General features: G+C 51.0%; 10 protein-coding genes across 11 annotated transcripts in view; 5 read left to right on the top strand and 5 right to left on the bottom strand.

Annotated features, from left to right (window-relative positions):
* The window catches only part of LOC116996264 (feather keratin B-4-like), a 93901-nt gene that overhangs the window by 20984 nt on the left and 47015 nt on the right, over positions 1-25902 (top strand). The gene's annotated exons all lie outside the window — the stretch shown is intronic.
* Positions 925-1284, top strand: LOC116996286 (feather beta keratin-like). The gene has a single exon (XM_033059683.1). It carries the CDS (start codon positions 925-927, stop codon positions 1282-1284), a length of 360 nt encoding a protein of 119 aa, XP_032915574.1.
* Positions 3997-4373, bottom strand: LOC122149377 (feather beta keratin-like). The gene has a single exon (XM_042779042.1). It carries the CDS (start codon positions 4371-4373, stop codon positions 4029-4031), a length of 345 nt encoding a protein of 114 aa, XP_042634976.1. The 3' UTR covers positions 3997-4028.
* On the top strand, positions 6150-6510 carry LOC116996397 (feather beta keratin-like). The gene has a single exon (XM_033059970.1). The coding sequence runs from the start codon at positions 6150-6152 to the stop codon at positions 6498-6500; it is 351 nt and encodes a 116-aa protein (XP_032915861.1). The 3' UTR covers positions 6501-6510.
* LOC116996259 (feather beta keratin-like) lies at positions 9610-10012 on the bottom strand. Its single transcript, XM_033059611.2, has one exon. It carries the CDS (start codon positions 10010-10012, stop codon positions 9662-9664), a length of 351 nt encoding a protein of 116 aa, XP_032915502.2. The 3' UTR covers positions 9610-9661.
* On the top strand, positions 12626-12976 carry LOC116996388 (feather keratin B-4-like). Its single transcript, XM_033059942.1, has one exon. It carries the CDS (start codon positions 12626-12628, stop codon positions 12974-12976), a length of 351 nt encoding a protein of 116 aa, XP_032915833.1.
* Positions 15635-15985, bottom strand: LOC116996393 (feather keratin B-4-like). The gene has a single exon (XM_033059955.1). The coding sequence runs from the start codon at positions 15983-15985 to the stop codon at positions 15635-15637; it is 351 nt and encodes a 116-aa protein (XP_032915846.1).
* On the bottom strand, positions 18979-19302 carry LOC116996427 (feather keratin B-4-like). Its single transcript, XM_033060032.1, has one exon. It carries the CDS (start codon positions 19300-19302, stop codon positions 18979-18981), a length of 324 nt encoding a protein of 107 aa, XP_032915923.1.
* LOC116996417 (feather beta keratin-like) lies at positions 21827-22162 on the top strand. Its single transcript, XM_033060006.1, has one exon. The coding sequence runs from the start codon at positions 21827-21829 to the stop codon at positions 22160-22162; it is 336 nt and encodes a 111-aa protein (XP_032915897.1).
* Positions 24968-25318, bottom strand: LOC116996338 (feather beta keratin-like). Its single transcript, XM_033059821.1, has one exon. The coding sequence runs from the start codon at positions 25316-25318 to the stop codon at positions 24968-24970; it is 351 nt and encodes a 116-aa protein (XP_032915712.1).

Raw genomic sequence — 25902 nt, 5'->3', positions numbered from 1 at the left:
GTCAAGGAATACACTTTACGTGTAAGAGTATGTTGAAATTAAAATTTGAGAAATCCAGGTGGACCATGAAAAATGGAACAGGTTCAGCCTGAACAGCCTCTCATTTACCAGATCTTGTGATCCCATTCAAGACACAAGGCCAAGAACTCTCTTTCATCCATCAGAAAGAGCTCCCAGGCGCTGGAATCTTTCCAAGCTGTTATTGCAAAGTCACCTCCCCAGGACATCAGCATCTCCCTCAGCATTCCTGGGTGCAACACAATGACTGATGGACATCCAGCAGCACAGAACAGAGTCCCAGTCTTCATAAAGAACCCACAAACCACAGGACACGCGTGCCACAAAATGACCTCACTGATGACATTGCAAATCGCCAGGGCTCTGGATGTTTATTCATTCCTCCCTGACACATATCTTACAATGAAATTCTCCCAAATACACCAACTCCCATGAAAATTGATGGCAAGATCAGATGGACATGGCCTCAAGAGCAGGACATGGAATTGCAAAACTGCATCACAGAGGAAAACACACCCCACCTCATAACCTCATTCCAAGCTGGGCTAGGCAAGAGCTGATGCCTCCAAAATGCCCCAAGGCCATGGGACAAGGCTGTCCCACCCCTCCATGACCAGCATAAAAGCCGACCCAGAACCTCTTTCCCTCACACACTTCTCCTGACACCTTCTCCCCCTGCTCCTGCTGACAACAAGGTGAGTCTCAAGCCCCTGCTCCTCCTGCTCCTGTACCCCTGGCCCCTCTCTTCCAGCATGCTCATCCCCAGGCTCAGTAGCCCTCATGCCTCCCCACAGCCTCACAACAGCCTCCACACTCCCTCCCCCTCCTGCATCACCACCCCAAACACCTCCACAGCCCTGCCCTGCCTCACCCCCCTCTCTTCCAGGGACCCTCCACACCACACCCATGGCCTGCTACGACATCTGTCGACCCTGCGGACCCACCCCGCTGGCCAACAGCTGCAACGAGCCCTGTGCCCTGCAATGCCAGGACTCTCGTGTCATCATCAACCCTTCCCCTGTGCTGGTGACCCTGCCAGGACCCATCATGACCTCCTTCCCCCAGAACACCGCCGTTGGATCCACCTCCTCGGCTGCCGTGGGCACTGAGCTCAGTGTGCAGGGACAGCCCATCTCTGGTGGATTTGGTGGATTTGGTGGCTTTGGTGGCTTTGGCTATGGCCGTGGATTTGGCTACGGGCTGGGCTATGGTTATGGACTGGGAGGCCTGGGCTGCTATGGCAGAAGGGGTGGCTACATCTGCTAAGGGACTCTCAGCACCACTCTTGACACCAATCACCCACTCCCTGGAACACATCCCAGGAATTGAGGATACCTCTCTGGACACGGCTCTCAAATGTGCTCTGTGCTTCCAGCTCCTGCTCTCAGGCAACAAGCAAGGCAGTAGCCAAGGGGCCAGCCCTGCATCTCCATTCCTTCTCTTCTCCCGTTCTGTGCTCTGCATTGCTGCTTCAACTCTACCCAGCTCTCTCTGCTTGAAACCCCTTCTCCCAAGCCAGAGACCATTGGACTCCTCTGCTGGGCTGCTCTCACTTTGACGCATGAAGACCTTGGTACTCTGGCCAAATCTTCAAGCAAAACTACTCAGCTGATGATCACTCTTCTCACCACCCAGCCCTTGCACTGGCTGCTCCTGAGTTTTCACTTGGTTTCACTCCTGATTTATTCTTCAATAAATTGTTTTGCCACACAACATCACATGACTCATTCTTTCTTCTCCCAGGATTCTTCCAGTCTTACTCAGTGCTAAGGCAGGTTTGTGCAGGCAATTGGGGTGGGTGAAAAAGTGCACTAGGACTGTCTTAGAAAATATGGCTCCCATTCCACTACCTCCAGCACACTTTGGTCTTCCATTGCACCACCCAAGCCCTTAACTTGCTTGAAATCCAGCCTGGATAGTGTAGTGCAGGACTTTGCCTGCCTCTGACACAAGCCCCTCATGGTCTCTGTGTTCACTTTTGGTTCCAGCCCCTCATGATCTCCCAGGCTCATCTCCAAGTCTGCTTGAGGAGGTTCTTGTCTTACTTCTCATGAATGGCCCAACCTGGCAAGTCATGAGTCAGGGATTCCTTGCTTTCCCCCTCATCTGCAACATCACGTCCTGCTCTTGAGGCCGTGTCCATCCGACCTTGGCGGTGGCTTTTAAGTGCAAGTATTAGAGAACGTATTTATGGCTCATGTCAGGGTGGGCTGAAGACACGACCAAAGCTTTGGAGAAGTGATGTGTAATCACTGAGGTAACCCCGTGGTACTTCTGTGCTGTGGTTTGTGGATATGTGGGAAAGAGTTGCCAGGTTGGTCTGCACTTTGCAGCTGTGCCAAGTAGGAGATGTTGTACCTTCAGTCACATTGCCTCTCTCTATCCTTTTCTCCCAGCTGGCAATGGCTGACATTGGACCATCTTTTTCCCATTGGTTGTGCTTTGTGTGTGCCCGTCTTGCTTTTACCATTTTGATATCCAGGGTCTTTTGGGTCATTTCTTGTGCTAATGTCTGAGGTCACTTTTTTGGGCAATGTCTGGTTGTCAGAAAGAGCACTTGGAGGTTACCCTGGGTTTTTGGAGGAGAGCGTTGCATAATCTTTGACAATAACTCAGGCACATTCAGAATGTGTCAGTGCCCAGTGTGGTGGCCTGAGAATGGTCTGAGGAACTGGGCCCAGAGGCTTGTGGTCAGTGTCCCAAAGTCCAGATTGCAACAAGTCCCCAGTGCTGTAGCCCAGGAGCTGGATCCTTTTGGCCAACACTGAAAACCTGAGTGGTCCTGGACATCTACTGGACCTCAGCAAGGGCGGCTGTTGAGTGCAGGGAGTGTTGGCAGGAGTCATTCCAGGTAGGAAGTCTTGGAGACACTTGGAAAAATGTTTTTCTTCTCCAAAAAAGCATTTGTGGTTGTGGTCAAGAAGAAATGGAGCAGGAGGTGTCCCTCTATGGGAAAAGGAACCCAAGTGTCCAGAAAAGAAGCGGGAAAAGTGTTGTGATGAGGTAGAGAGAGGTGATTCTTGCTGTCTCCTGAAATTTGCTGGCAGCCCCATGGGAGGTGTTGCAAGCAGTCCTCAGCTCCCCATTGTGAATATGAAGTCCACGGAATGAATCTAAATCCATTCAGAGCCAGCAATGTTCTATGGGGGCTGGAGGAACTTTCCTAGAGAACAGGTTGAGAGAGCTGAGACTCCGAGGGGACCAGGAGGGACAGGGGGGTATTATCAGTGTGTGCAAATCTCTGATGGTGGGGAAGGTAGAGGAGAGAGCTCAGCTGTTCTCAGCAGTGCAGGGCGAGAGTGCAAGAGCACGAGTGAAAAGAGGTGGAACTACATGGCCAAAAAAGCTAAAAATCACTCATTATGAAGATGATCGGAGATTGGAAGAGCTCGTGTAGTTTCTGTCTTGGGAGATCCATAGCTAAACTGTCTGAGATGCTGGAAATTCAGCTGCTGCTAGTCTTGCTTGATCAGGGCAGTTGAAGAATTTGCCCTGCAGAGCTCCTGCTCAAGTGGTTGATGTTGTTTCTCTCTTTGCTGGAAGGTTGGCCAAGAAGAGAGTTTGTCAGGTGTGCACTGCCATGGAGGGACTTTTTCATGTTGGTGCCAAGAACTGTGCTATAAATGCCTTTGGTGTAGCAAAGAAATGTTCTGCAAGATGACCCTTCTGGGATTCCTGTGCCAGACTTCTATGTTAGTTGTTTTGGCATATATGTAAAGAAGAGTGTTGTCACCCTGTTCCAGGTATCCCAAAGACCTGTAGAGCTGTAGAATATGTTGGTTGAGAATGCGAGACCATTGGAATAAAAACGATAACTAGGCATGCAAGGTTTCATGCAAGAAAGCTTTATTGATGCGAAAAAATTAAAAGTCAGGAAAAGAATTGAAAACAATTTGTGATGAGGTCTGAGTAGGATGATCATCAGCTGGGATGCTTTGCTTGCAGGAGCTGTTGCCAGAGCCCTGAGGTGGGGGTGACACTCCTGGTGTCAGGAGTGGTGCTGAGGGTCCCTAGCAGTTGTAGCCACCCCTTCTGCCATAGCAGCCCAGGCCTCCCAGCCCGTAGCCAAATCCACGGCCATAGCCAAGGCCATAGCCAAAGCCACCAAAGCCACCAAATCCACCAGAGATGGGCTGTCCCTGGGCATTGAGTTCACTGCCAACAGCAGCCGAGGAGGTGGATCCCACAACGGTGCTCTGGGGGAAGGAGGTCATGATGGGTCCTGGCAGGGTGACCAGCACTGGTGAAGGGTCAATAATGACCCTGGAGTTCTGGCATTGCAGGGCACAGGGCTCGTTGCAGCTGTTGGCCAGCGGGGTGGGTCCACAGGGTCGGCAGAGGTCGTAGCAGGCCATGGGTGTGATGTGGAGGGTCCCTGGAAGAGAGGGGGGTGAGACAGGGCAGGGGTGTGGGGGTGTGAGGGGTGTTGATGCAGGAGGGTGAGGGAATGTGGAGGCTGCTGTGGGTCTGTGGGGAGGTGTGAGGGCTGCTGAGGCTGGGGCTGGGTGTGCTGGAAGAGAGGGGTCAGGGGTGCAGGAGCGGGAGGGTCAGGGGATTGCCACTCACCTTTTTGTCAGCAGGAACAAGAGGAGAAGAAGTGAGGAGAAGTGTGTGTGGGACAGAGGTTCTGGTCTGGCTTTTATGCTGGTCATGGAGGGGTGGGACAGCCTTGTCCCATGGCCTTGGGGCATTTTTTAGCCAGCAGCATTTCTTGACTGACCTGGCCTGGCATGAAGCCATGAGGTGGGGAATGTTTTCATTCATGTAGTTCTGCAATTCCATGTCTTTTTCTTGAGACTGGTTTCATCTGGCCACGGCAGCAGCTTTCATGAGCAGACATTTGGGATGATTTGATTGTCAGATTTGTTTCAGGGAGGAATGAATAAACATTCAGAGCCCAGGAAAGGTGCAATGTCATCAGTGAGGTCATTCTGTGGCACTCGTGTGCTGTGGTTTGTGGGTGCTTTGTGAAGACTGGGACTCTCTTTTGTGCCGCTGGATGTCCATCAGTCATTTTGTGTCAGCTAGGAATGCTGAGGGAGCTACTGATGTCTTGGGGAGGTCACTCTGTAATAACTTTTAAAGGTCTCAGTGCTTGGATTAAAGAGAGCTCATGGCTTTGTGTCTTGAATGGGATCAAAAGAGAGGATCTGGAAAACCAGAGTCTATTTAGGTTGTTCTTTTCCAGTTTTCTGGTTTGTTTGGATTTCTCAAATTTCCACAGCAGTATACACTGTCATTAATAGTGTATTTGTACACCTCATTCAGAAATCTAATAACAAAGAACAAACCTGGTCCTATCTGTTTCTTGCCATAGCTGGTCTGTGATGTCAATTTATGCATTCTGCATTCAAGCTATAAGATTTCATAAGTTTTATCCTATAATCTTGTGTTTCTGTTAGCCAAAGACAGTGATTACTAGAGGAGTGTCACTGAGCGCCTCTTCTCTCCCCTGTCATGGTGAGAGTGTGTATTTTTGGAATTTCGCTATTCCATGTCCTTCTTCTGAGACCATGTCTATTTGACCTTGGCGTATGGTCAATATGGCACAGAATGACTTCAGTGATGACTTCCTAGTTTCCCAAAGCTTTGGTTGAATCATCTACATGTCCTGCCATGTGCTATCACCAAGAATATAATGGTTGCTAATTCTCTCCATTAAGATGTGCCGCCAAGGTCAAATGAAAACAGGCTCAAGTGAAGGACATGGAGAGGAAGAGTCACAGGAAAAAAAAAACAATCCTCATGTAATGACTCACAGGGCTGGACCAGCCAAGTACTTTGGCCTGCAAAATGCCCCAAGGCCATGACACAAAGCTGCCCCGCCCCTCCACGACCAGTATAAAAGTCAGCCCAGAGCCTCTCTCCCTCACACACTTCACCTGACACCATCTCCTCCTGCTCCTATTGGCATCAAGGGGAGTCTCAAACCCCTGACCCATCTGTTCCTGGACCCCTCACCCCTCTCTGCCAGCACACCCAGCCCCAGCCTCAGCAGCCCTCACACCTCCCCACAGCCCCACAACCACCTCCACACTCCCTCATGCTCCTGCATCACCACCCCTCACACCCCCACAGCCCCTGCCCTGCCTCAACCCCCTTCTCTTCCAGGGACCCTCCACATCACACCCATGGCCTGCTACGACCTCTGCCGTCCCTGCGGACCCACCCCGCTGGCCAACAGCTGCAACGAGCCCTGTGCCCTGCAATGCCAGAACTCCAGGGTCATTATTGACCCTTCCCCTGTGATGGTCACCCTGCCAGGACCCATCATGACCTCCTTCCCCCAGAACACCGTTGTGGGATCCACCTCCTCGGCTGCTGTTGGGAGTGAACTCAATGCCCAGGGACAGCCCATCTCTGGTGGATTTGGTGGCTTTGGTGGCTTTGACTACGGCCGTGGATTTGGTTATGGACTGGGCTATGGCTATGGTCTTGGAGGCCTGGGCTGCTATGGCAGAAGGGGTGGCTACAACTGCTAAGGACTCATCTCAGCAAACTCTGCAACCAACCACCCTCTCCATGAACACATCTCAGGCATTGAGGACTCCTTTCTGAGACAAGGCTCTCAAACAGGCTCAGCACTTCCGCCTCCTGCTCTCAGGCCTTTAAGCACGGCAGTAGCCAAGTGGCCAGTCCTACAAACTTGGCCCATCTCCCCGTTCCTCTTCCTCTATTTTTTGCTCTGCATCCGTCCTTTGGCTCAGTGCGGTCCCCTGTGCTGCAAACCCTGCAAAGCCAGAGGCTGTCGGGCACCTCTGCTGAGCTGCTCCCACTGTGGGGCAGGAAGGCTTTGGTGCTCTTTCCAAAACATCTCAATCGAAGAACCCCAGCTGATGGTTGCCCTACTTGCACCTCAGACCACCTGCCTTGAACTGGTTGCTCTTGACCTCTGCCTGTTCTTTTGACTCAATAAAATTCCCTTACCTTGCAACCTGAGACGTCTCCTTCAACTTCTTTCTGGCAAAGGTGTTCCAACCGCACTTGACACAAATCCATGTGGCCACAAGCCATTTCTGAAGGATGCAAATTGCACCAACACCTGTCTTGGAATTGGTTCTGCAGTTCCACTACCCACTAGAACACAGTGGCACACTTTGTGTGCATCACAGGGAAGAACTTCAGTTGCTAAATCAAAGGCCTGGGTACACCAATGCTGGTCTATCCTTGATTCTGGCACAAGCCCCTCATGGGCAGTGTGTTCATTTTGGCAGGACATCAGTTGCTCCAGGCCCTCATCATATTCCATTTTCGGATCTCTTCAAGCTGCTTCATGTCTCTCTTATTTTCAGGTCCCAGAGTTGAACACACAACTCCAGTCTACCCTGACCAGAGCAGAGGGGCAGAATCCTCCACCTCACCTTCGGCCCATGCCGTGGGCATGAGCCCAGGACATGGCGAGTTGCTGGTCAGCTCATTCACATGGTGTGGCTTGTCCAGTTCTTCATCCACCAACACCCCAAAGCTTTCTCCTCTGGGCTGCTCTCAATCCACTCATTGTCCAATCCACAGCCATGTTTGGCATTACTCCAAACTCGATACAGGACCTTGCATTTGGCCACGTTCAGTCTCATGAAACAGAGAATATCCCACAGCCCCAGTCTGTTCCAATCCCTCTGGATGCCATCCCTTCTCTCCAGACAACCAACTACATTACTTAGCTTGGAGTGCCCCCTGGTTTTTCTGATCATCTCACTAAATCCCAGCACTCAGATTTCTGGCAATGATGCAAAATTATAATAATGCCAATATAGGTCTCCAAAGGTCACCACTCATCTCTGTTGTTCACACAGGGACATGGAGCCATTGTCCACAACTCTTTGAATGAGACCATCCTGCCCATTCCTCATCCACCAAACAGTCCAACCAACATCCACTTCTCTCCAGGTTAGGGACAAGGATGTTGTTTAGCACAGGAACAAAGAACTTGCACAAGTCCCTGCACAGGATAGTTGCATCTCTTTCCATCATCCACCAACGTTGGAATGAATACCAACTCATCAAAGCTGTTGCCAACGTAAGATGGGCACAGCCTCGAGAGCATGATACGGAATTGCAGAGCTATGGAAAGAAAAACATTCCCAAGCTCACAATTCACCAGGCTGTGCCAGGCAAGAGCAGCTAGCCTGGAAAATACCCCAATGTCATGGGTAATGACTGTCCCAAACCTTCAACCCCTGGTCATTGTCACAGCCGTACCATTGATCTTCTCCAGCAGAGTCTTTTCTTCCTTGTTCTCAGCAACCCAGAGATTAACAGAGTTCTCCAACATCATCAGAGCAGAGCAGAGGGGCAGAATCTGCTGCAGCTGGATTGGAGCAATCCCAAACACACAGGATGAAGGCTGGGTGATGAGGGGATTGAGCCCAAGGAGGAGCACTTGGGGTGTTGGTGGATGAAGAATTGGATATGCTCTGCCAGGTGAATGTGCCAAACAGAAACCCCCTGTGCCCTGGGCTCATCCCCACTGTGGGGTCAGCAAGTGAGGGGGGGATTTATCTCTGTTCCACTCTGGTGAAACTGAAGATGTGTGTTCAGCTCTGGGACCTGAAGACAAGGAAGACATGGACCTGCTCAACCAGAGCTGGAAATAGCTCTGGAAGATGATGATGGGCTGGAGCAACTGGCACCCAGAAATATTAAACCCACCACCCATGAGTGTCTTGTGCCAGAGGCAAGGATTCACCCTCATTAGTGTATCCAAGTTTGTGTTTGCTGAAGCTGAAGCATTTGTGTGACAATGCACTGGAAGTGCAAAATGTAGTATTGAGAATCTGAACTGCAGAAATAACACATAAAAGTGGTTTTGCTACACTTTTTTACCCACCCTCATGGCCTCTACAACCCTGGCTTAGTCCTGAGTGAGACCGGAAAAAACCTGGGAGAAGAAAGAAAACGAAGTCATCTGAGGTTATTACGCAGGAATACTCTTTTGACGTAGAAGAGTACTCAGGATCAGCCAGTGCAAGGTAGCTGGTTTGAGGTGCAGGTACAAAATGGAAGAGGTGATGGTGTCTTGATTCGGGGAGATCCTAATCTGATCTGTCTGTGGTTCTGGAAATGTTCTCTTACTGGTCTTGCTTGAGCAGGGCAGTTGAAGCACTTGCACTGCAGAGCTCCTGCCAAGTGTTTGATGTTGTTTCTCTCTTTGCTGGAAGGCTACAAGAGTCCTGGCCAGGAAGAGAGTTTGTCAGATGTGCACTGGGATGCAGTGACTTTTCCATTTTTGTGCTGAGGAGAGAGTTGTTGTGTTAAAGTCTTTGGCATAGTAGTTTGCAGGGTATGTGATATGTTCCGCCAGTGTCCACTTCTGTCCTTCCTGTGCCAGATTTTGTTATTAATTGATTTGACATAAATATAAGGAAAATGATGTGGCCTGTTCAATGTACTCCAAGTGTCTTGTTCAGCTCTTGAATGTGGTGGGTGGGAATGCAAGACCATTGGAACACAACAAAATAAGGAGTCATTTCAGGATTGGCACAGGAAAGCTTTATTGATGTGAAAGACTTAAAAGTCAAGAGAAACAAGTGGAAATGATCTGTGGTGACGTTCGAGTAGGGTAACCATCACCTGAAGTGCTTTGCTTGCAGGACTTGTTGCCTGATCCCTGAGCTGGTGGTGTAAGGAGTGATGCTGAGGGTCCTTAGCAGTTGTAGCCGCCCCTTCTGCCGTAGCAGCCCAGGCCTCCCAGCCCATAGCCATAGCCCAGCCCATAGCCAAATCCACGGCCATAGCCAAAGCCACCAAAGCCACCAAATCCACCAGAGATGGGCTGTCCCTGCACACTGAGCTCAGTGCCCACGGCAGCCGAGGAGGTGGATCCAACGGCGGTGTTCTGGGGGAAGGAGGTCATGATGGGTCCTGGCAGGGTGACCAGCACAGGGGAAGGGTCGATGACAACCCTGGAGTCCTGGCACTGGCGGGCACAGGGCTCATTGCAGCTGTTGGCCAGCGGGGTGGGTCCGCAGGGACGGCAGATGTCGTAGCAGGCCATGGGTGTGGTGTGGAGGGTCCCTGGAAGAGAAGGGGATGAGGCAGGGCAGAGGTGTGGGGGTGTGAGGGATGGTGATGCAGGAGGGTGAGGGAGTGTGGAGGGTGAGGGAGGAGGAGGGTGAGGGAGTGTGGAGGGTGAGGGAGGAGGAGGGTGAGGGAGTGTGGAGGGTGCTGTGGTGCTGTGGGGAGGCGTGAGATCTGCTGAGGTTGGGAGCATAATGGAAGAGAGGGGCCAGGGGTGCAGGATCAGAAGGACTAGGGGTTTGAGACTCACCTTGTTGTCAACTGGAGCAGGAGGAGAAGGAGTGAGGAGAAGTGTGTGAGGGAGAGAGGTTCTGGGCTGGTTTTTATGCTGGTTGTGGAGGGGTGGGACAGCGTTGTCCCATTGCCTTTGGGTATTTTTTAGGCAGCATCTCTTGGCTAGCCCAGCCCTGTGAGTCATGAGGTGGGGGGTGTTTTTGTTTGTACAATTCTGCAATTCCATGTCCTGCTCTTGAGGCCACGTCCATCTGAACTTGGAGGCAGCTTTAGAGTGAGAGTTGACATTTGGGAGGATGTGATTTTTCATTGAGTGTCAGGGAGTAAATGAATAAACATCCAGAGCCCTGGAGATTTGCAATGTCATCCTTGAGGTCGTTTTGAGGCACTCGTGTGCTGTGGTTTGTGGGTTCCTTTTGATGACTGCGCACCTCTTCTGTGCCTCTGAATGGCCTCAGTCATGCTGAGAGCGTTGCTGATGTCCTGGGGAGGCCACTTTGCAATAACTTGCAAATGTCCCAGTGCCTATGATGCATTTTACTGGATCAAAGAGACCTCATGGTCCTTGTGTCTTGAATGGGATCAAGGCAGAGTTTCCAGCAAAGCCAGAGGCTGGTCAGGCTGAACTTGTTCCATTTTTAAGGTCCATTTAGATTTCTGCAATCTACACAACAGCATACACTGTCATTTAAAGCATATTCCTTGACCTCATTCATGAATCTTATAAACAAACAACAAACCCATGTTTGCCCAGGCTGGTCTGTGACGTCAATTCATTTATTCCGCATTCAAGCCACTGGGTTTCATAATTTATAACCTCTAAGCCTTAACATTTTGTTCATTTTAGCAAAAGCTAATTGTTACTGATGGATGATCAGTGAGCTCGTCCTACCTCCTATGTCGTGTTGGTGGCATTCCTTTGTGGAATTCTGTGGTTCCAAGCCATTTTCTTGAATGTCTTGTCTACCTGACTTTGATGGCAATATTTAAATGCAAGTATTAGAGTTTAAAGGAAGGTGTTGATGACCTTGTCAGGGCAAGCTGAAGGCATGACCAAAGCTTTGGAGAGGTTGGGTGTCATTAGTGAAGTCACCGCAGGGCTCTCATGTTCTGTGGTTTGTGGGTGCATTGTGAAGATGGACCCCAAACCATCACGTCTCTGTCGGGCTGGTCTGGGCTTTGCAGGAGCACTGCTTGGCAGAGTCTGCTCCTCTCACCACACCATTTCCATCCCCACCATGCTACCATCTCTCCAGGTGTTTTTATATACCAGACCTTTCCTGTTGTGGATAGGAAAGCAATCCCTTCAATATAGGGAGGCTTCCCATGCTGTCCTAAGTCTTGTGTTGGTTCATCCCTAGTGCTCGTCTCATCTGGACCCAGGAAGATCACACTGTGGGGTCACTGTGCTGGGCTCAGGCTGATGCATAGAAAGCAAAAGTGGTGAAGGATAAGTAGAACAAGACATGAAGAGAACAATTCCTCATCCATTGACTAAGCCACCTTTTGACCATGTACCCTTTGCTGCAAAAAATGCCAGCAGTTACCAGGACAGGGTTAGGAAAAGAATTACAAATAGGTTGAGGGTGGTGTCTATCCTTTTGCCCACAACATGTGGGACTCCACAGTGGAGCAAGCACATGGACATAGTTGACCAACAAGAACTCAGAGAGACCATGACACTGACAGCACTGGAGCATCCTTAAAAAGAGAAGAAACTAAGGACTTGGAATTTTGTTCAGAAAAGAGACAAGAATGCAAATGGGATGTGTTTAATATACCATAGCATGAGCACAGTGTTGGATTTCCAGTTCTCCAAATCTATAATTGAAGCTTTCATGTCTTGACACATGATACCACCAGCAAGACATTGGCCACCAATTCTCCCAACCAGAAGGTTTTGCCAAGGTCAGATGAACATGGCCTCAAGAAAAGGACATGGAATTGCAGAGTTGCAGGAAGGAAAACACTCCCCACACAATGACTTACCAGACTGGGCCAGACAAGTGCTGCTGACTGCAAAATGCCCCAAGGCAATGGGACAAAGCTGTCCCACCCCTCCATGACCAGCATAAAAGCCAGTCCAGAGCCTCTCTCCCTCACACACTTCTCCTCACTCCTTCTCCTCCTGCTACTGCCCACAAGGTGAGTATCAAGCCCCTGATCCTCCTGCTCCTGTACCCCTGACCCCTCTCTTCCAGCACGCTCAACCCCAACCTCAGCAGTCCTCACGCCTCCCCACAGCCCCACAGCAGCCTCCACACTCCCTCACCCTCCTGCATCACCACCCCTCACACCCCCACAGCCCTGCCCTGCCTCACCCCGCTCTCTTCCAGGGACCCTCCACATCACACCCATGGCCTGCTACGACCTCTGCCGACCCTGCGGACCCACCCCGCTGGCCAACAGCTGCAACGAGCCCTGTGCCCTGCAATGCCAGGATTCCCGTGTTGTTATCCAGCCTTCTCCTGTGCAGGTCACCCTGCCAGGACCCATCATGACCTCCTTCCCTCAGAACACCGCCGTTGGATCCACCTCCTCGGCTGCCATGGGCACTGAGCTCAGTGTGCAGGGACAGCCCATCTCTGGTGGCTTTGGTGGCTTTGGTGGCTTTGGCTATGGCCGTGGATTTGGTTATGGGCTGGGCTATGGCTATGGGCTGGGAGGCCTGGGCTGCTATGGCAGAAGAGGTGGCTACAACTGCTAAGGATTTTCAGCACCACTCTTGACACCAACCACCCAATTCCTGGAACACACCCCAGGCACTCAGGACGCCTCTCTGGGCCAAGGTTCTCAAATGTGCTCAGCACTTCCAGCTCCTGCTCTCAGGACAGCAAGCAAGGCAGTAGCCAAGGGGCCAGCCCAGGTTGTCTGCAAACCTGGCCCATCTGCCTTCTTGTTCTGCTCCCTGCTCCCTGCCTTTCAGCTCTCTCCAGCTCCTTCTGCTGCAAGCCCCTTCTGCCAGGGACCATTGAGCATCTCTGCTGAGCTGCTCTCACTGTGGGGCAGGAAGGCATTGATACTCTGGCCAAACCTACTGCAAGGAATGACCTTGGCTGAGGGTCACTCTGATTGCACCTCAGCCCAATTCCCTTCTCCTGCCTCCTCCTGCTTTTTCACTATTTTGTCTCAATAAAATTTTTTTTGCATCACAATTTCAGATCTCTGTTTTCTGAATGGACTTGTAATAAACTGGGTGTTCCCCTTTCATTGTACCACAGTAGAGCAGGAATCCAGAATACAAGTGTCTTCAGGAGAAGTTTAGGTTGGATATTAAGGAACCTTCCTCCATGGAGAGGGTTGTCATTCCTGTCACAGAGTGCACAGAGTAGTGGTGGAGTCTTCATCCCTTCAGGGATGTGTCACTTGGGCACACAGGTTAGTGGTAGCCTTGGGAGTGCTGAGGGAATGGTTAGAGTTTTATTGTATTTTCAGTTTAGACCTTTTTCAACAAAAATGTTTCTAGGATGTGATTGTTGAGTGGTGGATTTCGTAGCCCTGCATTAACAGTGGTAGAGGCTTTTGCCTCAGTGTCAAGAGGCTTTTGCAACTGAACTGATTCCATGTGTGTTATTGGCACCTGTGCGAGGAAGCAGAGGCCAAAGGGGAGTGGTAGCAGAGGAGGGGTGAGCCAGACCTTCGGGGTCTTGAGCTGTGGCAAGCGCTGATGGGTGAGACCACTTCTCCTGGAGGATTTCCCTTGAGGAAATGGAGTTTGAGCTGTGTGTCTACTCTGTGCCAGTGACTCAGCCTGGGCATGAGGAGAGAGCTGTGGCTGCTGTTGGACAAAACCCTTTTGTGAAGCCTTTGAGACTCCTTCCCATTCCACACTCCCAGAGCATCTGAGCAAGTCTGGGTTCTCTGAGAGGGCAGTGAGTGGCCTGAGAGTGGCTGTGGCCCAGAGGCTGGGGATCAGTGTTCCAAAATTCAAACTGAGGCAATTCTCAAGGGAAATAGATCAAGAGTTGTATCCATTAGGGCAACCCTGTTCAACATCCTCAACAATGACATGGGCAGTGAGACTGTTGTCCCCTCAGCAAATTGGCAGCTGATGGAGTGGTTGAGGCATCACTTGGTTGTGCCACCAGTCAGAGGGAGCTGGAGACTGAGCCTTAAAGGAATCTCCTGAAGTTCAAGCAAGGGAAACACCAAATTCTGCATCTGTGAAGGAACAGCAGTGGGTAATGCTGGGGACTAAGAGGCTGGAAAGGAGCTTTGCTGAGCAGGACTCTGTGGTGCTGGTGTAGAACAAAGGGACCACAATCTCAATCCTTTCCTTCCTAGAAAAGGCATCACCAGTAGCCAAGATAGATTTCAGGCAATTCTTGACATGAAGTCAGGAGAAGTGGCCTTTTCTCTCTTTAGAACACTGGTGGGGTCCCGTGTGAGGTGGTGTGGGCAGTTCTGGGCTGTCCAGGGAAAGAAGCACAAGGGCTTAGTGAAACAAGACCAGGTCAGGGTGACCAAGATACTGAAAGGGCAGGAGAATCTTTCCTAGAGGGCAGAGAGAGCGGAGATTGCCAGGAGACAAAGCTGGACATGAGAATGTCATCAGTGTCCTAAGATCCCTGATGGCAGGGAATAATGTTGAGGAAGCCTGGCTGTTCTCAGCATTGCACACACATGAAGGAAAAGGAGGAAGGGCAGAAGAGAAAACAGATGGAATTCTGTGGGCATAAAAGGCAAGAAGTTTTCAGTGTGAGAGTGGTGGCAGAGTGGGAAAACTGGAGGAGTCTCTGCTGGGAGAAACAAAACTGAGCTGGCCATGGTCCTGGAAATGCTGCCCTTGCTGACTTAGCTCGAGCAGAGGGAAATGAAGCACTTGCATTCCAGAGTTTGTGCTCAAGTGGATGATGTTGTTCCTCCTTGTTTGTTGGGTGGGGTTCAGGAGTCCTGGAGGGGAAGATATTTTGTCAAGTGTGAGCTGGCACAGAGAGACTCTGAGAGACATGAGCAGGAGAGCATGGATGTGTCAAAACCTTTGAGGCAGTGGGTCCAGGGTTTGTGTCATGTTCTGGAAGGTGTGCCCTCATTCCCTGCTTCCAGTGCCTGTCTTGGTTGTCACTGGTGCTGACATCTTTGCTAAGAGAAACGTTCTGCTTCTTTTCCATCCACACCAATGGCATTTTGATGGGTGAGGATGTGAAACCATTAGAATTCAAAAAGATGAGGAGGCAAGGAGGCATCTCAGACTTGGATGCAGGAAAACTTTATTGAGGGAAAAAAATGAAGACAGGAGAAAGAACTAGAAGGAATGCAGTATGAGATGGAAGTAGGCTGGCAATCAAATGAGGTTCTTTGGTTGGAGGAGCTGTTGCCAGGGCCCCAAGATCGTTGTTGATGTCAGGGGTGGTGCTGAGGTCCCTTAGCAATTGTAGCCACCCCTTCTGCCGTAGCAGCCCAGGCCTCCCAGCCCGTAGCCACAGCCCAGCCCGTAGCCAAATCCACGGCCATAGCCAAAGCCGCCAAAGCCGCCAAAGCCACCAGAGATGGGCTGTCCCTGCACACTGAGCTCAGTGCCCACGGCAGCCGAGGAGGTGGATCCAACGGCGGTGTTCTGGGGGAAGGAGGTCATGATGGGTCCTGGCAGGGTGACCTGCACAGGGGAAGGGTTGATGATGACACGAGAGTCCTGGCATTGCAGGGCACAGGGCTCGTTGCAGCTGTTGGCCAGCGGGGTGGGTCCGCAGGGTTGGCAGAGGTCGTAGCAGGCCATGGGTGTGGTGTGGAGGGTCCCTGGAAGAGAGGGGAGTGAGGCAGGGTAGGGCTGTGTGGGTGTGAGGGGTGGTGATGCAGGAGGGTGAGGGAGTGAGGAGGCTGTTGTGGGGCTGTGTGGAGGTGTGAGGGCTGTTGAGGCTGGGGCTGAGTGTGCTGGAAGAGAGGGGTCAGGGGTGCAGGAGCGGGAGGGTCAGGGGTTTGAGACTCACCTTGTCAGTGGGAGTAGGAGGAGAAGGAGTGAGGAGTGTGTGACGGACAGAGGCTCTGGACTGGCTTTTATGCTGGTTGTGGAGGGGTGTTCCATGGCCTTGGGGCTGAGTCATGAGGTGGGGAGTGTTTTCCTTCTACAATTCCATGCCTTGTTCCTGATGTTATGTCCATCTGACCTCGGCAGCAGCTTTAATAATTTGGTATTTAGGTGGAATTGAGTGTTCAGTGTGTGTCAGGGAGGAATAAATAAACAACCAGAACCTTGGAGATTTGCAATGTCATCATTGAGGTCATTTTGGGTCACTCGTGTGCTCTGGTTTGTCAGGGCCCTGTGAAGACTGGGACTGTTTTGTGTGCCACTGCATGTCCATCAGTCATTATATTGCACCCAGGAGTGCTGAGGTAGCTGCTGATGTCCTGGGAAGGTCATTCTGCAATAGCTTGGTAAGATCCTAGTGCCTGGGAGGTCTTCCTGGTGGATGAAAGGGAGCTGGTGGCCTTGTGTCTTGAATGGGATCAAGGGAGAAGACCTTTAAAAAGAGAGGCTATATAGGCTGAACTTGTTCCAGTGTTAATGCCCATTTGGACTTCTCAAATTTGCATGACAATGTACTCTGGCATTTAAGCTGTATTCTTTGACATTGTTAAGAAATACAATAAAGAAACAACAAACTGGGCTTGATCCTTTTTTTCCCAGTCTCTCTGTGACATCACTTCACTTATTCCGCATTCAAGCCACAAGTTTCATAACTCATAACCTGTAATTGTTAACATCGTGTTCCTGTAAGCAAATTACCAATAATTACTAAGGGACAATCAGTGAGCTACACTGCCTTTTCCTGACAAGGTTGGTGCGTCTCTTTGTGGAATTCTGCAATTCCATATCCTTCTCTTGTCCATCAGTGGCGGTAACTTCTAATTGCGAGTACTAAGAGATCAAAATTTTCTTTTGATGATTCATGTCAGGGAGGGTTGAATACATGACCCGAGCTTTGGAGAGATGGGGTGCCATCACCGTGGTCACCCCATGGCCCTTGTGTGCCTTTTGTGGGTGCCTTCTGAAAAATTACCCCCAGTTTCTCACAGTTCTGATAGGCTGGTCTGGGCTGTGCAGCTGGGCCAAGGAGGAGGGGTTGTACCTTCCATTGCCTTCCATTACCTTCCATCCCTCCATGCATTTTTCACAGTGGGCAAAACCTGACATCAGACCTTACCTTTCCGTTTGGACATGCTCAGCGGGTCCTTGGGTGACACTCCAACCTCAAAGGTTTTGATATTTTGGGTCTTCACTTGGGCTGAGTGCAAAGGCAACTTGTGGTTGTCTGAATGAGGATTTAGAGGTCACCCAGGGTTCCTGGAGGTGAGCATTTGCCTGATCGTCTACAACTGAGCCAAGTCCCAGTTGTGTCAGTACCCAGCATGGGGGAATGATAAGTGTCTGAAGAACTGGACCCAGAGACTCGTGGTCAGTGTCCCAAATTTTAGATGGCAGCAAGTCCTCAGTGCTGTAGCCCAGGAGTTGGATCAAGCCCCCCGATGGATCCTTTTGGCCAGCATTGAAAACCTGGATGGTTCTGGACATTTGCTGGACTCAGCAAGGGCAGCAGCCAAGTGCTTTTTCTTGGGAGGAGTCATCCCAGGGGGTCACTTGGAAGAATTGTTTTCTTCCCTGAAAAAACCTTTGTGGTTCTGGGTTAGAAGGAATGGGGCAGAAGGTGTCCCTGTATCACCACTTTGGGAAAAGGGACCCCAAGTCTTTAGGTCAAGACTGGGGAGAAATGTGATGAGTCAGGGGGAGGTGACTCTTGGTGTCTTCTGAGCACAGGTGAGGTCCCATGTGAGGTATTGTGGGCAGTTCTGTGCTCCCCAGCGTGAAAATGAAGTCAATTTAGTGAATCATGACCAGTTCAGAACAATCAAGATTCCAAAAGGCTTGGTGAATCATTCCTGGGTGAGAAACTGAGATAGTTGGTACTCCCAGGGTATGGTGGTGGATGGGGGGTGTCATCAATGTGTGCAAATCTCTGATGGCAGAGGATGAAGTCCGGCTATTTTCAGCAGTGCATACATGCAGGACAAGAGGGCAATAGCAAAGATGGAACAGGTGGAATGTGATTGCTAAAGACGGCAACAATCTTTCACAGTGAGGGTAGCCATAGTGGAAACATTGGGGTGTCTGTCCTGGGAGACACAACATGGAACTGTCCATGGTGCTGGAAGGTCTGTTCCTGTTTATCTTGCTTAAAGCAAGTGCAGTCCAGATTTCCTGCCCAAGTGGATGCTTTTGTGACTCTGTTTACTAGAAGGGTTCAGGAGTCCTGGTGTGAAGAGAGTTTGTCAAGTAAGCAGTGACACGGAAATATTTTAGCAGTTCTGCACCCTGGGGAACATTAACAAATCCAAGGCTTTGTTGTATAAGGTGATGGGTTTGTGTTGTGTTCTAGAAGATGTCCTCTCCTGTGCTTCCTATGCCAGACATTCTTATTAGTTGTTTCAACATATTTGTGAAGGAAGATGCTGTTGCACATACACCAATGACCTGTTGAGGCATGGTATGTGCTTGGTAAGGATGTGAGACCACCAGAATTACAGAAGAACAGGAGGCGTCACAGTCATTGGTGCAGGAAAACTTTATTGAGGCACAAGAATGAGGACACAGGATAATGAAGAAGGGATCCTGTGTGAGGTGCAAGCAGGACAGGCAACAGCCAAGGTGCTTTGATTCCAGGAGCTGTTGCCAGAGGCCTGAGCTGGTGGTGCCAAGAGTGGTGCTGAGGGTTCTTAGCAAATGTAACCACCCCTTCTGCCATAGCAGCCCAGCCCATAGCCAAATCCACGGCCATAGCCAAAGCCACCAAAGCCACCAAAGCCACCAGAGATGGGCTGTCCCTGCACACTGAGCTCAGTGCCCACGGCAGCCGAGGAGGTGGATCCAACGGCGGTGTTCTGGGGGAAGGAGGTCATGATGGGTCCTGGCAGGGTGACCAGCACAGGGGAAGGGTTGATGATGACACGAGAGTCCTGGCATTGCAGGGCACAGGGCTCGTTGCAGCTGTTGGCCAGCGGGGTGGGTCCGCAGGGACGGCAGCTGTCGTAGCAGGCCATGGGTGTGATGTGGAGGGTCCCTGGAAGAGAGGGGAGTGAGGCACGGCAGGGGTGTGGGGTTGTGAGGGGTGGTGATGCAGGAGGGTGAGGGAGTGAGGAGGCTGTTGTGGGGCTGTGGGGAGGTGTGAGGGCTGCTGGGGCTGAGTGTGCTGGAAGAGAGGGCCAGGGTTGCAAGGGGAAGGAGGGTCAGGGGCTTGAGACTCACCTTGCTGTCTGCACTGGCGAAGGAGAATGTGTCAGGAGAAGTGTGTGAGGGAGAGAGGCTCTGGGCCGGCTTTTATGCTGGTCATGGATGGGTGGGGCAGCCTTGTTCCATCACCTTGGGGCATTTTTAGGCAGCATTTCTTGGTTGGCACAAGTTGGCAAGTCATGATTTGTGGGAGTGTTTTCCTTCCTGCAATTCTGCAATTTCTTGCTCTTCCCTTGAGGCAGTGTCCATCTGACCTTGGCAGAACATCTGAATTGGGAGCATTGGTGACCATTATCTCATTGTTTATGGCGTGTGTCCGAACGTGTAGAGTATTCAGCCGAATCTTAGCATAATTGGGGTGTGGTCTGTGATGTCATACCATGGCATATTGACAACATCTCCCATTTTCATTCTTGTCTCCTGCTTGAACAAACTCCCAGTTTTCTTGGTCTGTCCTCATTTTCAGGAAACGCCAGTGCTGTCAGTGTCCCTGCAGTGCTCACAATCAGCCATGTCCACATCTTTCTTCCACCATTGAGCCCTACTAGTGGTGGGGACCAGGACAGTCCACTCCCTCAGCCTTCCTAAAGCTCAGGCACATGGGTTTCAGGGGTGGATTAATCAATGGATGGGGAACTGTGCTCCTCGTGCATCTTGTTCTCCTTATTCTACACCATTTTTCCTTTCCGTGGGTCAGTCACAGCCCAGCTCTGTGACCCCACAGTGTGACCTCTCTTGTCCCAGCTGAGATGAGCGCTAAGGATGAACCAACTCAAGGCATTGGGGAGCATGAGTGGCCTTCCTAAATCACAGGGATCCAGTTCCCATCTCCAGCAGGAAAGTCTAGGAATACAGACAGGCTCTGAATATTGGCAACGTGGTGGGGATGGAAAGAACATAGTGGAAAGGGAAGTTCCTCACAAGCACTTCTCCTACAAAGTCAGACAATCCTGACAGAGCTGTGATGGTTTGGGGCTCCCACTTCAGAATGCACCCAAAAACCAGGGCACACCAGTGCCATGGGGTGACCTCACTGATGGTGCTCCATCTCTCCAAAGCTTTGGAGGTGTCTTCAGCCCGCCATGACACTCGCCATCAAGACCTGCCCTTAACCTCTAAGACTCTTAAAATCTGCTGCCAAGGTCAGATGGACATGGTCTCAAAAAAAGGACATGCAGCTGCAGAATTACAAAAAGGAACAGCCAGACCGTGACAGAGGAGGGAAGAGGACTACACTGACCAAGCATTACCAATTACAGGGTTTTGCTAGCAGGAACAGATAATTAGGACTAAAAGGATGTCCGATATGAAGCTTTATGACTTGAATGAGGTATAGGCATGGATATCACAGACTAGACTGGGAAAAAGTGGATCAAGCTGGGTTGGGTCTTTGTTTAATGGATTTCTTAACGAGGTCAAGGAATACACTTTAAATGACAGACTACAAAGTCATGTAAAGATGAGAAATCCAAATGGACCATGACAACAGAACAAGTTCAACTGGATGAACCTCTACTTTGCCAGATGCTCTTTCTTGATCCAATTCACGACACAAGGCCTCTTTCAACCTTAGGAACACTCCTATAAACTAAACTCCTACAAGTTAAAACAATTCCAAGTTATTGCAGTGACCTCCCCAGGACATCAGCAGCTCCCTCATCATTCTTGGGAGAAACACAATGACTGATGGACATCCAGGAGCACAAAAAATAATCCCAGTCTTCACAAAGAACCCACAAACCACAGCACATGCTTGCCACAAAATGACCTCACTGATGATATGGCAACTCTGCTGGTTTGGTTGTTTATTCAGCCCTCCCTGACACACATCAAATTATCAAATCCTCCCAAATACCATCTCTCACAGTAAAGCTGTCGCCAAGGTCAGATGGACTTGGACTCAAGAAACGGTCATGACGCTGTGGAGTTGCAGGAAGAAAAATACTCCCCACACAATGACTCACCAAGCTGGGCCAGGCAACAACTGTTGCCTCCAAAATGCCCCAAGGTGATGGAACAAGGCTGTCCCACCCATCCACAACGAGCATAAAAGCCGGCCCAGAACCTCTCTCCTTCACACACTTCTCCTCACTCCTTCTCCTCCTGCTCCTGCTGACAGCAAGGTGAGTCTCAAGCCCCTGCTCCTCCTGCTGCTGTACCCCTGAACCCTCTCTTCCACCATGCTCAGCCCCAGCCTCAGCAGCCCTCATGCCTCCCCACAGCCCCACAACAACCTCCACACTCCCTCACCCTTCTGCATCACCACCCCTCACACCCCCACAGCCCTGTCCTGCCTCACCCTCCTCTCTTCCAGGGACCCTCCACACCACACCCATGGCCTGCTACGACATCTGCCGTCCCTGCGGACCCACCCCGCTGGCCAACAGCTGCAACGAGCCCTGTGCCCTGCAATGCCAGGACTCTCGTGTCATCATCAACCCTTCCCCTGTGCTGGTCACCCTGCCAGGACCCATCATGACCTCCTTCCCCCAGAACACCGCCGTTGGATCCACCTCCTCAGCTGCCGTGGGCACTGAGCTCAGTGTGCAGGGACAGCCCATCTCTGGTGGATTTGGTGGCTTTGGCTATGGCCTTGGCTATGGGCGTGGATTTGGCTATGGGCTGGGAGGCCTGGGCTGCTATGGCAGAAGGGGTGGCTACAACTGCTGAGGACCCTCCCCAGCTGTCCTGACTCCAACCACCTGGAACATACCTCAGGCATTGGGGGCATCTCTCTGGACAAGGCTCTCAAATGGACTCAGCACATCCAGTTCCTGCTCACAGGCCATCAAGCAAGGCAGTAGCCAAGGGGCCAGCTCAGGTTGCCTGCAAACATGGCCCACCTGCCTCCTACTCCTCTTCTCCCACTGCCTTTCAGCTCTGTCCATTCTCCTCTACTCCCAATCTCTTCTCCCAAGACAGAGAACATTAGGAATCTCCACCATCAGGTTGTACCCACTGTGGGGAAGGAAGTCCTTGATGCTCTGGCCAAACTGCCTGCAAGGAAAGGACCTTGGCTGACGGTTGCCCTACTTGCAATTCAGATCAATTGCCTTCCTCTTACCATCATGACCCCTTACTTTCTTTTGCCTCAATAAAATTGTCTTGCGTTGCAGCATTCTGAAGTCTCCTTTTCCTTTATAGGCACACACTGGCACACTTTGCTCTTCCATTGCATCCCACAAATACTTCACTTGCTTGATCCCAGGCCTAGATACACTAAGACAGATATATCTCTGTATCTGACACAAGCCCCTCCTAGGCCATGTTTCTACTTTGGCTATACAGTTGTTACTTCAGTCCCTCCTTAACTCTTTAGCCCATATACAGATCCACACAAGCAGGTGCTAACCCTTGAGGCCCCAGTGCTGAGTGCAGAACTCCTGTCTCACCAGAGCAGAGCAGAGGAGAAGGTCAGAATTCCTTCTTCACCTGCTGCCCTCACTGTGGCAATGAGCCCATGGCATGGGCAGTTTCTGTTTGGTGGGTTCACATGACTGGAACATATCAATTCTTCATCCACCTACACCCCAAGTCCTTCTCCTCTGGGATGCTATTAATGACTCATTACACATTCAATGTCCATTAATGAGGTTGCTCCAATTCAGATTTAGGATGTTGCATTTGGTCCTGTTGACCTTCATGACAATCACACCAACCAATCTCCCCAGCCTGTCCAGAACCCTCTGGGTGCCTTCCCTTTCCTCCAGACAATCAACCACACCACTCACCTTGATGTCATATTCCCAGTCTTGCTGAGGGGACAATCAATTGCATTGTCCCTATGCCTGACAAAGATGGGAAGTGATAATGGTCCCAATATGAGCCTCTGTAAGTCACTTCTCATCCCTCTTCTCCTCACAGACATGGAGACATTGACCACAACTCTCTGAGTGAGACCATCCAACTCATTTTCCACCCCACAGTTGATGTTACAGCTATAAACTTCACATCTCTCCAGGACGAGATAAACATGTTGTCTGCCACAGGAAGAAATGCTTTGCACAAGTCCGTGTACATGATATCAGTTGCTGTTCTGTCATTCACCAGTGTTGGAACCCTATCAAACTTTTCAGGAAGAATTTGCCCTTCATGAAAATGGGAGCAGCAGCAGGGGAGGGGTGAGCCAGGTCTTTGGGGTCTTGAGATGTGTCAAGAGCCTAGAGCTGAGGCCACTTCTCTTGGAGGATTTCCCTTCAGGAAGTGGTGCTTGGTTGAGCTGTGTGTCTGCTCTGTGCCAGTGACTCAGTTTGGACATGAGGAGAGAGTTCTGACTGCTGTTGACACAATCCTTCTGTAAAGACTTTTAGATGCCTCCCCATTCTACACTCTCAGAGAAGCTGAGCAAGTCCAGGTTGTCTGAGAGTGCAGTGAGTGGCCTGAGAGTGGTTGAGGCTGAGCCACAGGCTTCTGATCAGTGACCTAAAGTGCAAATGGAGGTGAATCTCCAGTACTGCAGCCCATGAGTCAGATCCATGCGGACACCTCTGTTCAGCATCCTGAATAATGAGCTGGGCACTGGGAATGTTGTCCCCTCAGACACGTAGCAATCTCAGTAATGGATATTAGATAGGAGATGAGTTGATTGAGTTGATTGATTGCCCAAGGAGAAGGACTCAGGGTGTTGGTGGACAAAGAATTGAACATGTGCACTCACAGACCAAAACACCTCCACATCCGGGGCTCATCCCCACAGCGTAGGCAGGAGATGGGAGGGTGATTCTGACCCTCTGGCTGATATTCAGAGACTTGAATTTTTTCAGCTCTGAGCACCAGAGGATATGGAAGATATGGACCTGCTGAAACAGAGCCGAATATGGACCCAGAGGATGATGAGGGTCTGGAACAACTGGTGTGCAGGTAAAGTGAAAACAAACTCATATATTACTTGTACAAGAGGCAGGGACAGACCTGTGTCAGTGTATCCAGGCCTGGGATTAAGAAAGTGAAGGGTTTGTGGGATGCACTGGAAAGGCAAAGTGTGCCAGTGTGTGCATGTGAAGAAAAGGACACTTCAAAATGCCGCAATGCGAGAGAGTTTATTGAGCTAAAAGAACATTGGAAAGTCATGGACATCCACTGGAAGAGAGCAAGTAGAGTGACCACCAGTCAAGGTCATTTGCTTGCAGGTGGTGTGGCCAGAGCACCAAGGCTTCCTACCCCAGAGTGGGAACACCCCAATGGTGGAGGTACCTGATTGTCTCTGACTTAGGAGAAGAGGTTTGCAACAGAGGAGAACACCCATAGACCAAGGGGTGATGCAGAGCAGAGAATGGAGGAAGAGGAGGAGGCAGGTAGACCATGTTTGCAGGGAGCCCAGGCTGGCCCCTTGGCTACTGCCTTGCTTGGTGCCCTGAGAGCAGGAGCTGGAAGCACTGAACCCATTCCAGAGCCTTGGACTAGAGAGTTGTCCTCAATGTCTGGGGTATGTTCCAGGGATTGGGTGGCTGGTGTCAGGAGTGATGCTGAGGGTCCTTAGCAGATGTAGCCGCCCCTTCTGCCATAGCAGCCCAGGCCTCCCAGCCCATAGCCATAGCCCAGCCCATAGCCAAATCCACGGCCATAACCAAAGCCACCAAAGCCACCAAATCCACCAGAGATGGGTTGTCCCTGGGCATTGAGTTCACTCCCAACAGCAGCCGAGGAGGTGGATCCGACGGCGGTGTTCTGGGGGAAGGAGGTCATGATGGGTCCTGGCAGGGTGACCAGCACAGGGGAAGGGTTGATGATGACACGAGAGTCCTGGCATTGCAGGGCACAGGGCTCGTTGCAGCTGTTGGCCAGCGGGGTGGGTCCGCAGGGACGGCAGATGTCGTAGCAGGCCATGGGTGTGGTGTGGAGGGTCCCTGGAAGAGAGGGGGATGAGGCAGGGCAGGGATGTGGGAGTGTGAGGGGTGGTGATGTAGGAGGGTGAGGGAGTGTGGAGGCTGTTGTGGGACTGTGGGGAGGTGTGCGGGCTGCTGAGGTTGGGGCTGAGCGTGCTGGCAGAGAGGGGTCAGGGGGGCTGGAGCAGGAGGGTCTGGGGCTTGAGACTCACCTTGGTGTCAGCAGGAGCAGGAGGAGAAGGAGTGAGGAGAAGTGTGTGAGGGAGAGAGGCTCTGGGCTGGCTTTTATGCTGGTCCTGAAGGGGCGGGTCAGCACTGTCCCATCACCTCGGGGCATTTTGCAGGTCGAAGTATTTGCCTGGCCCAGCGTGGTGAATCATTTTGTGGGGAATGTTTTCCTTCACGGAATTCTGCAGTGTCATATCCAGCTCTTGAGTCGCTGTCCATCTGACCTTGGAGGCTGTTTCAGAGTGAGAGCTAGTCTTTGGGAGGATTTGATTGTTTCATGCATTTCAGGGAGGGCTGAATAAACAATGAAAGCAGCATAGCTATAATATCATCAGTGAGGTAATTTTGTAGCTCACA

Source organism: Catharus ustulatus, chromosome 1 (assembly GCF_009819885.2).
Source record: "Catharus ustulatus isolate bCatUst1 chromosome 1, bCatUst1.pri.v2, whole genome shotgun sequence".
In the NCBI taxonomy this organism is placed as follows: domain Eukaryota; kingdom Metazoa; phylum Chordata; class Aves; order Passeriformes; family Turdidae; genus Catharus; species Catharus ustulatus.
Note: the sequence above shows the minus strand (reverse complement) of the source record. Positions and strands in the feature narration are given on the sequence as shown.

Excerpts from the sequence above, each read along its gene's own strand:
- LOC116996397 (XM_033059970.1), top strand. The coding sequence starts at position 6,150 with ATGGCCTGCTACGACCTCTGCCGTCCCTGCGGACCCACCCCGCTGGCC.
- LOC116996259 (XM_033059611.2), bottom strand. The coding sequence starts at position 10,012 with ATGGCCTGCTACGACATCTGCCGTCCCTGCGGACCCACCCCGCTGGCC.
- LOC116996338 (XM_033059821.1), bottom strand. The coding sequence starts at position 25,318 with ATGGCCTGCTACGACATCTGCCGTCCCTGCGGACCCACCCCGCTGGCC.
- LOC116996388 (XM_033059942.1), top strand. The coding sequence starts at position 12,626 with ATGGCCTGCTACGACCTCTGCCGACCCTGCGGACCCACCCCGCTGGCC.
- LOC116996393 (XM_033059955.1), bottom strand. The coding sequence starts at position 15,985 with ATGGCCTGCTACGACCTCTGCCAACCCTGCGGACCCACCCCGCTGGCC.
- LOC116996286 (XM_033059683.1), top strand. The coding sequence starts at position 925 with ATGGCCTGCTACGACATCTGTCGACCCTGCGGACCCACCCCGCTGGCC.
- LOC116996427 (XM_033060032.1), bottom strand. The coding sequence starts at position 19,302 with ATGGCCTGCTACGACAGCTGCCGTCCCTGCGGACCCACCCCGCTGGCC.
- LOC116996417 (XM_033060006.1), top strand. The coding sequence starts at position 21,827 with ATGGCCTGCTACGACATCTGCCGTCCCTGCGGACCCACCCCGCTGGCC.
- LOC122149377 (XM_042779042.1), bottom strand. The coding sequence starts at position 4,373 with ATGGCCTGCTACGACCTCTGCCGACCCTGTGGACCCACCCCGCTGGCC.